The sequence below is a fragment of the Lagenorhynchus albirostris genome, chromosome 3 (assembly GCF_949774975.1).
Source record: "Lagenorhynchus albirostris chromosome 3, mLagAlb1.1, whole genome shotgun sequence".
Classification (NCBI taxonomy): domain Eukaryota; kingdom Metazoa; phylum Chordata; class Mammalia; order Artiodactyla; family Delphinidae; genus Lagenorhynchus; species Lagenorhynchus albirostris.
In genome coordinates this window covers 58530996-58550021 of record NC_083097.1, presented here as the reverse complement: position 1 = coordinate 58550021, position 19026 = coordinate 58530996, and the positions used below count along the sequence as shown (strand labels likewise).

The window sequence follows — 19026 nt, the reverse complement described above, 5'->3', positions numbered from 1 at the left end:
CTAACACATATATATGGAATTTAAGAAAAAAAAATGTCATGAAGAACCTAGGGGTAAGACAGGAATAAAGACACAGACCTACTGGAGAATGGACTTGAGGATATGGGGAGGGGGAAGGGTGAGCTGTGACAGGGCGAGAGAGAGTCATGGATACATACACACTAACAAACGTAGGGTAGCTAGCTAGTGGGAAGCAGCCGCATGGCACAGGGATATCGGCTCGGTGCTTTGTTACCACCTAGAGGGGTGGGATAGGGAGGGTGGGAGCGAGACGCAAGAGGGAAGAGATATGGGAACATATGTATGTGTATAACTGATTCACTTTGTTATAAAGCAGAAATTAACACATCATTGTAAAGCAATTATACCCCAATAAAGATGTTAAAAAAAAAAGACCACCACTAGAAATATGAAAATTACAGAAGGAAAAATATCATTGCTGAAGGCAAACATACAGTAAAGGTAGTAGTAGGTCAATCATCTAAAAAGCTAGTAGGAAGGTTAAAAAGTAATAAAAATCATCTATATCCACAATAAGTAGCATAGGGATACAGAAAACAAAAAGATGTAAAATATGATGTCAAAAACATTAAATGTGAGAGGTGGAGTAAAGACGTAGGGCTGTTAGAATGTTTGAACTTAAGAGATCGTCAACTTACAATAATCATGTATATATAACCTAATCACGTATATAAAACTATACATATATATGTATGTATATGTGTATCTCTATATATAGAGAGATACACACACACACAGTTAACTACAAACCAAAAACCTATTAATAGGTACACACACAAAGAAAGGAATCCGAACGTAACACTAAAGACAGTCATCACATGGCAAGGGAACAAGAGCAAAAGATGATGAAAGGAACAAAAAAGAACTATGAAAACAATCCCCAAACAATTAACAAAATGGCAGTAAGTACATATCCATCAATAATTACTTTAAATGTAATTGGACTGGGGCTTCCCTGGTGGCACAGTGGTTAAGACTCTGAGCTCCCAATGCAGGGGGCCCGGGTTCAATCCCTGGTCAGGGAACTAGATTCCCACATGCATGCCACAAATACGAGTTCTCATGCCACAACTAAGAAGTCCCGCGCTGCAACTAAGGAGCCTGCGAGATGCAACTAAAGGAGCCCACCTGCTGCAACCAAGACCAGTGCAACCAAACAAATATTTTTTAAAAATTTAAAAGATGATTGGCTCTTAAAAAAAAATGTAATTGGACTAAATTCTCCAATCAAAACACACAGAGACGACTCAGCCATAAAAAAATGAAATCTTGCCTTTGTGACAACATGGATAAATCTAGAGGATATTATGTTAAGTGAAATACATCAGACAGAGAAAGACAAATATCAATGATCTCACTTATATGTGAAATCTAAAAAACAAAACAAAATGAAACAAAAGTAGATTCATAAATACAGAGTGGTTGGCAAGAGGGAGGAGGGTAAGGGGGTGGGGGAAAATAGGTGAAGGGGATTAAGAGGAACAAACCTCCAGCTATACAATAAATAAGTCAAGGGGATGTAATAATATTGTAATAACTCTGTATGGGGAGAGATGGATACTAGACTTATGATGATCGTTTCATAATGTATGCTAATGTCAAATCATGGTTTAGTACACCTGAAACTAACATAATGTCGTATGTCAACTATATTTCCGTAAAAAAAAAGAAGTCATATTATACGTTAAGGTATTCATTTTTTAAGTTTAAAATGAGATAAATGGGACATAAAAATTTATGTCAATCTTTGGTAAATGAAATTATGGGATCGCTACTTATTTTATGCGTATCTATGTTCAAACTCTTTACACTAAGCATATATTTCTTTCATAAAAATTACAATAATGTCTTTTGGAGAAAGAAATTCAGGGTTTTAATGTAAACATAAAAATAATTTTTTTATAACATAGTGTGTTCATAAATGATCAGGTGAAGGTGCAGAAAAACATGGCCAGAAAACCTCCCGATCCCTACAAACTGGCAGTGATGGTGGGGATGAACCAATGAAAAGAGAAAATAGTTAATGTCTACCTTGCCCCCAAGCTCCCACCACCTGAAGTTCCATATTCCTTTGCAACACTTCTTTAGGTATGAAGCTGCTCTCAGATTCCTTTCTAGGCCACTTTAAAAAAAGTAAGTGGAGATCACAAAATTAAAAACAACTAGAGGTACAATGACCATATATTCCTAACCAGAAGTCTAGACCCATGATTTGACAAATGATTCACAGAGGGCCAGTGGGCACTATTAAAACTGAGTCTTTCTCTTAACAATGCTGACTGAATACTGGTTAAGCCCCTCTCCCACCCCAATGAAAACAAGAGAGTGATTCCCTAAGGGAGCCTCCACTTCTCAGTAGAGGAAATATACTTCCCAGGGGAGGGAGGGAAGAAAGCCCAGTGCTTATACTTAGTATATGGAAAATGAATCCCCTGTTCCAACCTGCACAACAGCATATGTAACCAACGTAAAGTAACAACATTAAAGGACACATCTTCAGAATAGACAGTGGATTAAAATAAAATAATTACCTACCAGAGTTTTAAAAATACTCTTAATGGACAGAAAGTGTCTGGATGTATCAATTAAAATTCCTCTATGAGGAAACCTTGGAGAATCTACAATGTTGGATTCATTGACAGTGAACTAAAAGACAAAAGAAAATTTTTATTTATTTTGTCTTACATAAAATGTGTACTCATTTTATTTATGTAATAAATAAATTATACCTATCTATGCAAGTATTGGATAAAAGATTAATTTAAAACCAACAAAAAGTGTGAAATATACATTTACCAGATAAGATACACACTAGGGGAGAAAAAACATTCAAGAAGTAATAAATAGCTAAAAAGTTTATATTTTTCCTATAGTATTATATCTACCCAATAATGTTAGGAACATAAAATAATCATACTTACAGTCCCATAAAAATCTTGATAAATTAACTGGCTAAAGGTCTCTAAACCTAGGGAAAGTAAAATTTATAATTTATTGCATTAATTTATAAAAGAGACAATAAAAGATGTATTATCCGTACACAGAACCATAAGCAGAAAAGGCAAATAAAATTAAATGTTATACATATACCCTGTAACATATTTTCCAAAATCAAAGTTCAATTTAAAAAAATCCCTGTGCCATCTAATAAAAATGCTTTACTTCATTGTACCCATACCCTTGGTTTTGTCTGAACGATAAACACAAAATAGTGATTTAATAAAACAAAATGCCAGTTCCTTAATAAACTTATAGCACTGTAAGAAAGAACTTTTATCATAAAATAGTATAGGCACTTTAGAAGTACCTAAACTTAACAGAGGGCAAAGAGGCTCAGAAAACACCATGAAACTATAGATAAAGGCCCAACTTACAGTGTTTTATTTATACCTGCAAAGACTATCTCCTGACCATTTTTTATTCAAGTGCATTGTTCTCTATATTACAGGCCAACTCCTCTATCTGGCCTTGACTTTACCAAAATTCATCATTCTAGCTGACAACTATATTGCCAAGGAAAATTTTAACCTAAGAATACAGGCATAGGGAATTGCCCGGTGGTCCAGTGGTAAAGAACCCACTGGACCAATGCAGGGGATGCGGGTTCAATGCCTGGTCATGGAACTAAGATCCCACATGCTGCGGGGCAACTAAGCCCGTGTGCCACAACTACTGAGCCCGCGTGCCTCAACTAGAGAGAGAAAACCTACACGCCACAACTAGAGAGAAACCCATGAGCCGCAACGAAAGATCCCGCACGCCGCAACGAAGATCCCGCGTGCCACAACTAAGATCCGATGCAGCCATAAATTTAAAAATATATACATAAATTTAAAATAAAAGAATACAGGCATACCTCATTTTATTGCACTTCACAGATACTGCATTTTTTACAAATCAAAGGTTTGTGGCAACTCTGCATTGTCAGATGATGATCAATATTTTTTAGCAATAAAGTATTTTTAAATTAAGGTATGTACCTTGTTTTTTTTAGACATAATACTATTGCACACTTAAAAGACTACAGTATAGTGTAAACATAACCTTGATATCCACTGGGAAACCAAAAAATTTGTGTGATTCCCTTTATTGAGATAGACACTTTACTGCAGTGGTCTGGAACCAAACCCACAATATCTCCAAGGTTTGCCTGTAGTTCAAAGTCAAATGAAAGAGAAGATGTGACAACATACCACAGAAATACGAAAGATCACAGGAGACTACTATGACAAACTATATGCCAACAAATCTGACAACTTAGAAGAAATGAATATATTCTGAGAGAGAGAAAACTTACCAAGACTGAATTATGAAGAAACAGAAAATCTGAGCAAACTGATTACTAGGAGATTGTATCAGTAATCAAAAATCTCCCAACAAACAAAAGTCTAGGACCAGAAGGCTTCACTGGTGAATTCTACCAAACATTTAAAAAAGATTTGGGCTTCCCTGGTGGTGCAGTGGTTGAGAGTCCGCCTGCCGATGCAGGGCACACGGGTTTGTGCCCCGGTCCGGGAAGATCCCACATGCCACGGAGCGGCTGGGCCCGTGAGCCATGGCCGCTGAGCCTGCGCGTCCAGAGCCTGTGCTCCGCAACGGGAGAGGCCACAACAATGAGAGGCCCGCGGACCGCAAAAAAAAAAAAAAGATTTAATTTTTTGGATGTGACACCAAAAGCAAAGGAAACAAAAGCAAAAATAAACAAGTGGGACTACACCAAAGTAAAAAGCTTCTGCACAGCAAAGGAAATCATCAACAAAATGAAAAGGCAATCTGGGACTTCCCTGGTAGTCCAGTCAGTGGGTAACACTCCATGCTCCCAATGCAGGGGACCCAGGTTCGATCCCTGGTCGGGGCACTAGATCCCACATGCATGCTGCAACTAAGAGTTTGCATGCTGCAACTAAGGATCCCGCATGCCAAAAAGAGGATCCCACGTGCTGCAACTAAGACCCAGTGCAGAATGAATGAATGAATGAATGACAGCCCTTTATCTCCCCCCTCCAAGAAAAATGAAAAGGCAATCTACCAAAGGATGAAGATACTTGCAAATCATATATCTGTTAAGGGGTTCATATATAAAGAACTCATACAACTCAATAGCAAAAAAACAAACAATCCAATTAAAAAATGGGTAGAAGATGTGAACAGATATTTTTTCAAGGAAGACCTACAAATAGCCAACAGATATAAGAAAAGGTGTTCCACATCACTAACCATCAGGGAAATGCAAATCAAAGCCACAGTAGGGCTTCCCTGGTGGCGCAGTGGTTCAGAGTCCGCCTGCCGATGCAGGGGACACGGGTTCGTGCCCCGGTCCGGGAAGATCCCACATGCCGCGGAGCGGCTGGGCCCAGTGAGCCATGGCCACTGAGCCTGCGCATCCGGAGCCTGTGCTCCACAACGGGAGGGGCGCGACAGTGAGAGGCCCGCGTACCGCAAAAAAAAAAAAAAAACACAGTAACATATCACCTCACACCTGTTAGAATGACTGTTCTCAAAAACACAAGAAATAACAAGAACAAGGGTTGCTGAGGATGTGGAGTAAAAGGATCCCTCATGCACTGTTCACAGGAATGTAAATTGGTGCAGCCACTACAGAAAACAGTATGGAGGTTCCTCAAAAAACTAAAACTAGAACTACCACATGACCCAGCAATTCTACTTCTGGGTATTTATCCAAAGAAGACAAAACTCTAACCCCCCAAATATATGCACCTCTATGTTCATTGCCGCATTACCATAGCCGAGATATGGAAACAACCTGTCCATCAATGGATGTATGGATAAAGATGTGGTATATATATATATATATACAACGGAATATTATTCAGCCATAGAAAGAAGGAAATCCTGCTATTTGGGACAACATGGATGGAACTTGAGGGCATTATGCTAAATGAAATAAGTCAGAGAAAGACAAACACTGAATGATCTCACTTAGATGTGGAATCTTAAACAAACAAACAAAAACCAAGCTCATAAATATAAAGAATAGCTTTGTGGTTACTAGAGACGGGGGTAGGGGGTAGGCAAAATGGGTGATGGGGGTCAAAAGGTACAATCTTTCGTTTATAAATAAATCCTAGGGATGTAAGGTACAGCATGGTGACTATAGTTAATAAATACTGTGTTGCCTATTTGCAAGTTGCTAAAAAGAGTAAAACCTTACAAGTTCTCATCGTAAGAAAAACAATATTTTTCTAACTATGTGTGGTGACGATGTGAACTTACTGTGGTGATAATTTTGCATTATATACAAATATCAAATCATTGTGCTGTATACCTGAAATTAATATAATGTTATGTCAATTATACCTCAAAAAAAATAGGAAAGAATAAAAAGTTCAAAGTCATTTTTGCTACGCCTCCCTCCCACCCCCAATACAGGCCCATACCAGGAGGAATAACTTTGGAATTTTCTGTTAAGTGGCAATACACTCAATTATCATTTAGAGCACGTCTGTTACTTTCAAAGTCTGACAGTAAGCAGAAAATAAGGCCTTCCTGGACTAGATTCACAAAATGCTCTCAAAAGTTCTATTATTTTGATGTGGATCAGGGCAAACATCAATAAAGCCCTAACAGGCCCCAGACAAGACAGGCACATCAGACCGACAAAAGCTTAAAATCACATAATATTATATATGAATGATCTACATGATAATGTTTGTAGTTACATTTGCGGTAAACATCTATAGCTATTTTCATGTCATATTTTGAAATAAGATCATAATCATACGATTATTATGACTATAATACATATAGCAGTAACAATGATTATAATCATACCATTATTATTATGACTACAAAACATATAGCAGTGACAATGATCATTTTATTCTAGATAACACTCACCTGAGTCAAATCCAAAGCCTTCTTTAATAACTTTGGTTGGCTTGCTCACGTTAAAGAAAATTACTCTCCTTTCTCAAAACTATACTAATTTGGAAGCCAGTACAACAAAATCTCATCTACTTGAAAGAAGAGGTAATAGCAGCTTTTGAACAGCAAAAATAAACGTCCCATGCCCGAACTTCGAAGTTCAGACTGAAAGTCACAGGAAAAACTTTTAAGGTTCCTCTCTGCCCACTACCTCCAATCACTCTAGAGTATATTTTTATCTTTTCATGCTATTCCTGCAAACTTTGTTATATTTCTAAATCCACAGGAATTTAAAATGGGGGAAGGGTTCTCTTCTTTTCTCAGCCATCATGGTGTGTATGGCTGACTCTGTTCCTGACCTTGTCTTCTCACAACACTCCTAGGATCAAATGATTCCTGGCCAAGAAACAGAAGCAGAATCGTCCCATTCCCCAGTGCATTCAGATGAAAGCTGGTGATGAGATCAAGTACAACTCCCATGAGGAGACAGTGGAGAAGAACCGAGTTGAGCTGAAGGACTCTCACATGCGATGGCACATGCATTTATGCTGCATCTACATCACTAGCATCTTACCGTATCAAGCTGAAAACATCACCACCACATGGACAGTTGGACATGTTTTACTGGGAAAATGATTATTCTCTTTGTTTTCATGCTTCTGCACTAATAGGTTGGTTCAGAAAAAAATACTTGAGTATATTTTTGTTTGAATGTATAAACAAATGCAGAAGGGAAATGCTTGCTACTGAAGGCAGCAAGAAACAAAATTCCTTAATCAGATCAGGTCAGAGCCGTTTATAACTCTATAAACATTATAGTCCTGGGGCTTCCCTGGTGGCGCAGTGGTTAAGAATCCGCCTACCAGCCCTGGTCCGGGAAGATCCCACATGCCGTGGAGCAACTAAGCCCGTGCGCCACAACTACAGAGCCTGCACTCTAGAGCCCACGAGTCACAACTACTGAGCCTGTGTGCCACAACCACTGAAGCCCGCACACCTAGAGCCCGTGCTCCGCAACAAGAGAAGCCACCACAATGAGAAGCCCACGTACCGCAATGAATAGTCCCCACTCACCGCAACTAGAGAAAGCCCACGCGCAGCAACGAAGACCCAACACAGCCAAAAATAAATGAATAAAATAAATAAATTTAAAAAAAAAATTATAGGGCTTCCCTGGTGGCGCAGTGGTTGAGAGTCCACCTGCCGATGCAGGGGACGCGGGTTCGTGCCCCGGTCCGGGAAGATCCCACATGCAGCGGAGCGGCTGGGCCCGTGAGCCATGGCCGCTGAACCTGCACGTCTGGACCCTGTGCTCCTCAACGGGAGAGGCCACAGAGGTGAGAGGCTCGTGTACCGCAAAAAAAAAAAAAAAAAAAAAAAATTATAGACCCAAGAACATCAATGAATTACAGCATTATGAATGTAATAACCTTCAAGCATTTTTAAAAAGTCAAATGATCTTTCTCCCATGCTTTAAGTGGTATATATTTAATGGCATTGTTTTGGAAATACCCAACAAATCATTCTATAAAGGGCCCAAGGAAGCAAAGTTTTGCTGTGCTTCATTTCCCAAAGTGGCAACTGAAAACATTTCCTTACTAGAAAATAACAATGACATAGAACTTACCTCGTAATACTCCCCAAACTCTGTTGGCAGTGAGCGAGGCCACTGGTCCTTTCACAAGTAAAGTATCTGTATTGGAAAAAAAAAAAATGTTTTCTTGTATGGTGACAGATGGTAACTAGACTTATCATGGTGATCATTTCGAAATGTGTAGAAATATCGAATCACCATGTTGTGTAACAGGAGCTAACATGGTGTTGTAAGTCAATTATACTTCAAAAGCAAACAAACTCAAAAAAAGAGATCAGGTTTGTGGTTACCAGAGGCGGGTGGTAGTGGGAGAGGGAATTGGATGAAGGCGGTCAAAAGGTACAAACTCCGTTATAAGATAAATAAGTACTAGGGCTGTAATACACAACACGATGAATATAGTAAACAGGGCTGGATGCAGTATATGACAGCTGTTAAGAAAGTAAATCCTAAGAGTTCTTCTCATCACAAGGAAAACAAGTTTTTTCTTTCTTTAACTTTGTATCTATATGAGGTGACAGATGCTCACTAAATTTACTGTGATAATCATTTCATGATGTAAGTCAAATCATGACGCTGTACACCTGAAACAGTGCTGTCGATTATATCTCAATAAACTGGAAGAAAAAAATGTTTGTTTTTAATCCCTCAATAACACACATTTCCCTAAACATATAATTGGTATTTCTGGATCATTCTTTTCTCCTGAGCTCCAGACCTGTTTCTCCAACTGCCTCCTGTACATCCTCACTTAGAAGTCCTATAGGTTCCTTTAACTCCACATGCCCCACTCTGCACTCTTCCCTCTTTCACCTGTCGGGCTCTGGGCTCATCGCGCACCACACTCCGACCAGCTGATTTGCTCAAGTCAGGAACTTGGGTGTCACCTCCATGATTCCTCATTTTCCCCTGCAGGAGAGTTATTCTCTCCAACTACCCCACTACAGAGTACGATCCTAATTAAGCTAAGAATTTAAGTCAAAAGTGCAAACTCCTCAGTGCCCATAATTCCTTGGTGAAGCCTCCAGTATCACTCAATCTTCCATTCCCTCTAAGGCCAGAGAGTCTTCTCTACTCTGTCCCTTCCCTCCCTGTGCTCCCCTACTTGCCCTGTACCTACCTTCCCCCAACGTTATCCTAAATCTTCCTTAAGACTCAATTCTTTTTTTTTCAAATATTTATTTATTTATTTTTATTTTTGGCTGCTTTGGGTCTTCGTTGCTGCGTGCAGGCTTTCTCTAGTTGCAGGGAGTGGGGGGCTACTCTTCCGCTGTGGTGCACGGGCTTCTCATTGTGGTGACTTCTCTTGTTGTGGAGCAGGGGCTCTAGGCATGCGGGCTTCAGTAGTTGTGGCATGCGGGCTTAGTAATTGTGGCTCGCGGGCTCTAGAGCGCAGGCTCAGTAGTTGTGATGCACAGGCTTAGTTGCTCTGAGGCATGTGGTATCTTCCTGGACCAGGGCTCAAACCCGCATCCCCTGCATTGGCAGGCAGATTCTTAACCACTGCGCCACCAGGGAAGCCCCAAGACTCACTTCTTAACTCACTATAGCTTAATTCAGCTTTGTCCCACTCAATAAAAAGTTCACATCCATCTAAAACGGGGCTCCAGTTGGCTGCTTCTGGGCAAAGGGGGCACTAATCTCTCAGTCCTTGAAATCATACTCTGCCTGAGGTTACCCCAATAGTCATCTTAGTCTTTGGAGAGGTTTGGGATGGAATCATCCACAGATAAAGGAAAGCACCAGAAAGCACAGAGAGATCGAAAGCTAAAGGGGTGTGACAGATGCAGACTTTGCCACGGTAGAGACACTCAAGGGCTGCAGGTTAATGATTTAATAGCATATTTGGGCTGCGTTCTCCTCCTCCACCACCCTGACCACCCCAGGCTGCCCCACGATAATTGGCTACAGGTAGGGAAAACCGTTCTATCAACAGCCAGTAATCAGGTAACAGTCTTCTGACAAGGTAGCCTTTGCCATCAGAAGAACAGAGTCATGAGTTAGCTAAAGGCCAGGCTAAGAATGCTATAGCTATTATGACCACAATCTAACCACGATTCTCTCCCTCTATACCCAATTCTTAGTTAGCTACCTAGATAGAGCTTACCGTTCCACCGGTCACTGTTTAAAAGCCAGTTTTTGCCACATTACAGTTTTGAGATAGCCTGGAATTAGTCAGCCTAAAGAGTTATCTAAAAACATTAACATGTGGCATGTACCTCATGCCAATTATTTTCCAATAGCTGAGGACGGGCTGATATTTAAAAGGATTCTGATTCAACTCAACGCAAAAACCGCAGATATAGAGCAGTTAGAAGGAGATTTTGGTTTCTAAATATATGGACAAATAAGCTATAGAATTTCAATTTTTATTTCAAAGCCAAATTCTTAGTGTTAACAGTGATTATCTCCGTGACAGGGGATAGCAGACATCTTTTTTTTCAGTTATCCCTTTCTGTACTTTTTGCAGCACACTGTGGTTTTGAAGGGTGTACATACAAATAACAGTAATGGGTTCCTCTTTTTAAAATAATAAAATGTGGGCTTCCCTGGTGGCGCAGTGGTTGAGAGTCCACCTGCCGATGCAGGGGACGCGGGTTCGTGCCCCGGTCCAGGAAGATCCCACATGCCGTGGAGCGGCTGGGCCCGTGAGCCATGGCCGCTGAGCCTGCGCGTCCAGAGCCTGTGCTCCGCAACGGGAGAGGCCACAACAGTGAGAGGCCCACGTACGGCAAAAAATAATAATAATAAAATGTTACAGATAAGGCTAAAATCCCCTTTGAGATGACCACTCAACTCCCCCTATTTTCCTCAGAGGAAATATCAGGCCTTTTCTTAGGCATTTTCATACACATACGTGTACCAAGAAAATACAGTACTGCTTTATGTGTGCCTTCTTTTGTTTGTTGGTATATAAATGGTATCCTCCTGTACACATTATATAAATTTCTTTGTCCAACTCAGCAATTTATCTTCGCAAGTTCTCCACATCTGTTCTTTATAACTCCACTTCTTTATTCTTAATTGTTGTATAGTATTCTCTAGTGTCAACTGACAAGATATATTTAGCCATTCTTCTAGTGACGAACATTTAGTTTTGCTTATAGATCTTCATCATTGCAGGCAAACTGCATGGAACATTCTTGATGTATGTAATTATTTCTCTACGGTAGAAATTAGTCTATTTCTGGTTCTGAGGGTATGCATATTTTATTTTAATTGATGATCCTGTAACACTTGTCACTTTCTCCAAGATTTCCTCATACTCCTGGACAGCGGTTGATATCCTGTTACTTCCATTTGTGTGTGTCACTTTTATCATCATCATCAACTAATTTGAAACTAGTTTATCTATCCTTTAACCAGAAAATTTCACAGGCAGCTTGTCTCCAGAAGCTTCCCTTTCAGAAAAAAGAGGGTTTGAAAAGCTGAATGGAAGATAGGCTGTAACTCCCCAGCCTCGATATGTTCCATTTTTTGGAATTTACAATATGTCATTGTATTGCCTGTCAGCAAAGATTCCTTGGTAATATAATGACCATTTCTCAATTCAGATTGCAAAACCTAATTAATAAAGTGTCTGAGTGCTGACTGTCAAGTAAAATCCCATGGCTGATGTTGGCAAATCATCCTGTTTCTCTTCTAAGAACAGCTACAGAATTGAAGAGAAATTAAGTTATTTTTCAGAGATGTATTAAGAAATCTCATCTCTATTGAGAGGATGAAGAGATGTACTTAACTGTCTGTGAGGCAGTCTGAAAACAAAGGAGTCACTCTTCTCTCTAAGATATGCATTTTCCTTTCTATTTTTACACCTGACTCACCAGTCTGCTGTTTCTGCACTAATCTTATATCACCCATTGATTGCTCTTTGATTCCTTGATACAATTCCACATTATTCCCCGTCAGTACACTCTATGGAAAAGGGCTGCCCATTTGTTTTTTCCTTCTAGAACCACTTAGGAAAAGCCTTAGAGAATAATGTTTTAGGCAAACAAGAAGAATCATGTAGCTAAATGTTGATTACATTGTCAATCAATATAAATGAAGATGAAACATATATAATACAACATAAATATAAAAGAAAATGCAACGCTTCACCCCTCCCAGTTCTGCATTATCTTTGTGTCAAGTTAAATTATAAATAGAGATCATGCCAGGACTTCCCCGGCAGTCCAGTGGTTAAGACTCCGTGCTTCCACTACAGGGGGCAGAGGTTCAGCTCCTGGTCGGGGAACTAAGATCCCGCATGCCGTGCAGCACAGCCAAAAAAAAAGAGCATGCCGATCAGCACAGACTTGTCTTCAAAGTGAACTACCTAGATGCCCAAAAATCAGGGATAAGCCAGGTAAGTTTTGACACATCCGTACAGTTGGTAGAACATTATTCAGAGGCTAAAAATGCTGTCATAGAAAAATATTTAGTGAAATACATGTTTGTAACGGATTGTTACGCAAAACAGAAAAACCACAGGTACAGAACTACCCCCTTTTTCATGCCATTGTTTATCATATGCTTCTATTTATATCTATGTAAAAATATTTCAATGTATCACTGCAAAAAAAAATCTGAAATAACAGTGGTTAACTCTGAGTGCTGGGGTTATGAGTAATTTATTTCCTCCTCTTCACTTACTGTACTTAAAGATTTCCTACAACAATTATGTATTCGTTTTGCCATCAGACTTTAATGGTAATTTTCTTTTTTTTTGCGCCACACCTCACGGCATGTGGGACCTTAGTTCGCCGACCAGGGATCGAACCTGTGCCCCCTGCAGTGGAGGCACAGAGTCTTAACCACTGGACCGCCAGGGAAGTCCCCTCATGGTAATTTTAAAAATAGGAATTATAAACTCACTGGTCAAGAGCTCACAATAGTTCACGGCATGCAGCCAGCTTCTAGCACTCGAGCCTGTGACAAGCAGCTTTGTTTACAATACATTCACATGACATAGGTACTCACAGGACTCATCCGAAGAGATCTTGGGGAAAGCGTCACACTCTGGGTCCAGGACAACCGAGACTTGAAGTTGCTGCAACTCCACTCCAACACAAAGGTCAGCAGAGCCATGATGCCGCTTGTAGAAACCAAAAATATAGTCGTAATATCTGTGTGAGAGAGAAATTCAAACAATATTTTAAAGCACTGTAGCCAAGTTTTAAATACATATGTGGTAGGAGACACTGTCGTTGACTCCGCAAACCCCTGCTACCCCGTATCAGTCCAACTAGAGGCTCTCACCCCAAGCTGCACATTAGAATCACATGGAGGGCTTTTTGCAAACAAGTACTGATGTCCAGACCTTCAGAATCAGAATCTCCGAGAGCATGATCCAGGCACAAAGATTTTAAAAGTCCCCCTGCCACAATCCCAAGTGACTCCTATGAAGTCCCCATTAAGGACCAATAACCAAACTAATAATCCTGGGTGTGCAAGTCAATTCTGACCAGTGATGGGGCAGGGGTGGGAGGACGGGGGGAGGATGCTTCCTCTCCTAAGTGAGCCCCAAGAAGAAAACTTCTCTGTACGTGATACCTAGACCAGCTTCAGCCACACCAAAGACGGCAGAGCAGAGGTGGAAGGAATACGGATTTCCTAACCATACTGTTGAGCCACTTAGCCAACCAGCCCTGAAATCCTGCCTGCTTTCATATTTCCATAATGCCTGAGATAATAGGTTTTCTTTTTGCTCAAGCCAGACTGAGTCAGGGTTCCTGTTACCTTCCAACAAAAGTATCCTAGCTAATACACAAACACCACAGAATTCTCACTAGGGCCTTGAAAATTTACCTTCTGCTGGTACCCGAATGGCAGAGAAAGAGGATATTAAATAAACATTTGAAGGTGCTAGAAGACACAAGATCACACAGGCCTCAAAGCCTATGATATTTAATAGATTTTGATAAGCCAGAAGGTTGTATATGCTACTTATATGTAAGACCATCTTGTGTTTTTCCAGGGACGTAAGGAGAGCTGGGAGAGTTCTGATGAACTTGGAAGTGAGTGTATGGAAGTTAACCAGTGAGACAGTGGAACAGATGAAGGTGCTGAGGACCTTTTTCGTAGGAAAACCTTGACAGATTGAAAAGGAAATTAAGATCACTAAACTGTATACTTAGAAATGGTTAAGACAGTGATCTTATGTATATTTTACCACAATTTTTAAAAACAATTTTTAAGGGAAATTACAGCTGCCAGTGGCTTTGAGATTTGAGTTAGGTGCTGGCTTGTCCCACATAAGGAAAATCTTGGCTCTGCCTATTAAAACTCTAACAGAAAACTCAAAGGGTTCTGGCGCAGTGGTGTGCAAGGTCTGTGGGTTAATTTAGCTTTTCAGGAGCTGAGGGAGCAAAGCTATTTGTTCATTAAAAAAAATGAGTAACTTAAAAAAAAAAAAGAGTAACTAGCATGTGATACATCTTGTTCTAGAAGCTGAGGAAGCAGCCACGTACCAAACAGACAGAACTCTGCCTGCAAAATGCATAGTGTTTCAAAGCAGGGTTTGAGATAGAAACTGGGCTCTTCGGGAGACAGGAGCCAGAGAATCTGAACAAACTTGTGTGTTCCCCACGGCCTAGAGCTTCTGGAACAACCTCATCATGCTTTTACCCTGAAGGAGATACTGCCCCTCCTGAGTTCCTAGAATGCTCACCTGAATGCTTTCAAGTCTTAGCCATTAGGGCTAATGTTTTATTTTTTTAACATCTTTATTGGGGTATAATTGCTTTACAATGGTGAGTTAGTTCCTGCTTTATAACAAAGTGAATCAGCTACACGTATACATATATCCCCATACAGGCCTAATGTTTTATAACCTGCTTCCTAACAATGCAGGGTATAATTAATAGCTGCTTCACACACATGGCATGAATTAGTTAGGCAATCCTCAGATAAGTACCTGCACTGCCTTGAGATGCCAAGATTTGTTTTTAAACCGTCTCACAGCTGATTCAAGTTCTGGTTATCTAACCATGGTTAACTTAAGTCTTCCACGCTTTCTTGCCATACTCCTATCACTTCAGCTTATTACCGAGTCCTTACTTTACTAGCACGATGGCACAGAAGGAAAATCCAATTTTATGAACTGAGTCCCGAAGCAAATATGGTGTGTTTGTTTTTAAAAGATTTCCTAGTCGTGATCTTCCATTAGATGGCCTGCGGGTACTTTTTCCTTCTCAATACCCCAAGGCAACCAACCACCCTGATTTTACTTCTTCATCCAGGCTCTAGCCATTCTGACCTGTTAGCAGATTCAACATCAAAGGCTCATTGGAGTATGCATCTAAACTGAGGGTAACAATCTCCCTTTAATTGTACACAACCGAAGGAGAAGAAAACATCTCTGCCATCAACTTCTTGAGCCTCTTCCGCCTAAGCTCCAGGCCTACCTGGGGCCAGCAGGTGTTATTAAACTAGTTTTGCATCTTTCCACCAGCTGCTTGGTGTCCTGCAGGCACAATTAAACTATAATGACCGCTAGGAACAGAGGCGGCCAAAATCTGAGGGAGAAAAGGGGTAGTACTGTCGGCACCAAATTACAATCCTTCGGGGCACTGAACACCTTCAGGACAGTCCTGCCCACACCGGTCGCAGAGTGAGCCTTACTGAAACATCTCCCCAAGTGCAATCTGTCTTGTACATGGTGTAGTTAGCAAAGCTAGCGTTGTGACACTACACTGTAAATCAACTTTACATCAATTTAAAAAGGCAAAAAAAACCCAAAAGCTAGCACCGTGGGCTCCCTCCTCACTACACAATTCACCCTGTGGCCAACGGGTTTACAGACAGGAGGGCTGTGGAAATGTGAGATGATAAAGATCTAAACAAGATGCTGGGAGAGTTAAGCACATAAGTGTTTCTGGGAAACAAAAGGAGAAGCAGATACTGCAGCGCAGCGACCATATCAAAGTAGTTAGGTGAAAATATCCAGCATTTTGCATGGAATAGAGATTTGGGAAGGGAAGGGGAGGTTTGGGCGGTGCTCCAACCTACGGACTTTCTGCCATCTGAATTGTAGCCAGATTTGGGGAGGGGGAGAGATGGCCTATAAATGACAAGCAACTTTGGGGAACCCCTGGTCCCCAAGCTTTAAGCACTCATCTTCCTCTCTGAACTCCCTTCAAATAAACTGCCGTTTCCCTCCCTCTTCGTCTACCCCATTCTCCTCTCCGAGGCGAACACGGCCACTGACCCTGAGCAACGTACTCCGTCCACTCAGTATCCCGCACTCAAAGCAGGGTTCCAGAGCACCCAGGAAGCTCCTCAGGAGACAGGAGGGGAAGGGGAAGAGCTTGGGTTTCAGTTCGTGTTGGTTCGAGCCGGCTCTGCCATCTTCTAGACCTGTGACTGGTGGGGTCACTGGCCGACTCGGAGACTGTTTCCTCCCCTGTCGAATAGAGATTAGAGCGCCAGCGCGGCTGGATGGCTGTGCAGGTGGTAAGAAGCGCTCAGGTGTTCCTCCTCTCGCCCCCCCCCCGCTCCTGCACTGCGTCCCAGGGTGGTCTGTCCCGCCCCGGCCCGGGGTCTGCGGGTCCCCTTCCCGCCCGGCCGCCCGTCGGGAGCACTCACCGCCGAAACGCTTCCTGCAGCAGTGAGCAGGAGGGGCCGGCCTTGGAAGTGGAGCTGTGGCCGAAGAAGAAGTTGTCGGGAGAGAGGTGCAGCACGCGCGGGGTGGTCTGCACGGAGAGAGGCATGGGCCAAAGACTCAGGTCCGGCGAGGCGGCGGCGACGGCGGAGGCGCGCACTGCCTGCACCGCCAGCGCCGCCAGCAGCTCCAGCAGCCTGGGGAGCCTCGGCCACCCCAGCCCGCGACGTTCCATGGCTGCTCAGCTGCTCTCTTCCGCGGTCGGCCAGGTATGCCCGAGCTCCTGCCCCGGTACCGGACTTCTCTTCCCCGGCGGGGAAGCAGGCAGCGCGGCGTGCGCGCGCGTGAGTCAGAGTCAGCTGACTGTGTGTTCCGCCCCGGCTCCGCCTCCAGAGCGACCACCGCCCCGCCCCGCCCCAGCTGCCCTCCCCGCCCAGCCCAATCCCGGACTCTTCCAGGCGCCGAGCGGGACGCTGGCTTCGTGCCTGCAGCGCTCGCGGTCTCCTCCCGGCCTCTGGACTTAGAGAAACTGCACAACGCACGCCACGAACACTTAACTTCCCCCACCCCTAACACCAGATAACCGGGTGCTTATTTGCCCCTCAGTCTGGACTTTTCTATAACTGCAATAAAGCTTCAATTATTAAAGCCTCCCATCAGAACCCCTCAGGACAGAGTTTTGAACAGATGGGAGGTTAAAAGTTAGGCAGAAGATAGGGACTTCCCTGGTGGTCCAGTGGTTAAGACTCCCTGCTCCCAATGCAGGGGGCCCGGTTATATCTCTGGTAGGGGAACTAGATCGCACACCCGGCAACTAAGATCGCGCACGCCGCAACTTAAGACCTGGTGCAGCCAAATAAATAAATAAATAGTTAAAAAAAAAGTTAGGCCGAAGATATTCCGTGAGAGAATGTGCAATACTGAATCTTTCCACTTAGACATAATCTCTGAATTTATAAAGTTGTTTTATGCTTGTCGCCAAAGTCCCATAGTCTACTTTACCTGGGCTTTCTTATTTCTCGTTAGGCATGTTCCTAGACCTTTCACTCCTTTGTTGCTGGTGTTAATATAATCCCTCCTGACCCCTAGTTTGCTCCCAGAAATTAAAAAAGAATGAGGCAGACCTTTAGATATTGGCCTGGAAAGATCTTTCCACCTGCTGCTTATACCACTGACCTCACCCCTACCTCAACCAGTGTGGAAACACAGCTAGCGGCCAAAGTCTTCCTTGTAAAAGGTAAACTAAGTCATGTCACTTCTTTACTCAATACATGTCAATGGCTTGTTTCCCATTGTCCCTAGAATAAAATTAATCTCCTACCCCTACTTTTTTTTTTTTTGCGGTACGTGAGACTCTCACTGTTGTGGCCTCTCCCGTTGCGGAGCACAGGCTCCGGACGCGCAGGCTCAGCGGCCATGGCTCACGGGCCCAGCTGCTCCGCAGCATGTGGGATCTTCCCGGACAGGGGCGCAAACCCGTGTCCCCTGCATCGGCAGGCGGACTCTCAACCACTGCGCCACCAGGGAAGCCCACCTACCCCTCCTTCTTACCCTCCTCCCACCATCCCCAATTTGTCATGGAATGTGAGATGCTATGATGGAGGAATCTGAACTGGGGGGAAATGAGAAATGTAATGACCGAAGGACTTGATTTGATGTGTGGAGATGAACCAGGGCCTGTCAGAGAGCATCTCTTACGTGAGAAGAGATGGCACTAGCTGCCCAGGGCAGGGTTTACTAGGAGGGCACTGCCGCCAGACCTGAATGTTAACCTGCCCTGCTCTCCACAGGAAGAGGTCTAGAGAGAAGTGAGGAGTTTGTTTTCTAGGGAAGAGCCAAGTTCTTGGGAGTTACGGACTAGCATTTGGTTTGTTCCCTGCCAGAGTCATCCAGTCTGGTCTGCAGCTCCGGAGGCTGAGAGATTGCAAGAGAACCACACACG

The 19026-nt window shown here is 42.6% G+C and overlaps 1 protein-coding gene across 4 annotated transcripts in view; it reads right to left on the bottom strand.

The window, feature by feature from the left end:
- HEXB (hexosaminidase subunit beta) overlaps nucleotides 1-17389 on the bottom strand; it is a 42160-nt gene extending 24771 nt beyond the window's left edge. For 3 of the 4 annotated variants that reach the window (XM_060143120.1, XM_060143122.1, XM_060143121.1), the window contains exons 1-5: nucleotides 17069-17389; nucleotides 13463-13608; nucleotides 8534-8599; nucleotides 2943-2989; nucleotides 2557-2667 (exon numbers count right to left, since the gene is read on the bottom strand). In XM_060143120.1, coding sequence (XP_059999103.1) covers nucleotides 2557-2667; nucleotides 2943-2989; nucleotides 8534-8599; nucleotides 13463-13608; nucleotides 17069-17319 — 621 coding nt within the window. In that variant the 5' untranslated portion in view covers nucleotides 17320-17389. Of the gene's footprint in view, nucleotides 1-2556; nucleotides 2668-2942; nucleotides 2990-8533; nucleotides 8600-13462; nucleotides 13609-17068 lie in introns of those variants that run through there. The other variant, XM_060143123.1, reaches the window with a different exon arrangement.
- Nucleotides 17390-19026: the final 1637 nt, after the last annotated feature.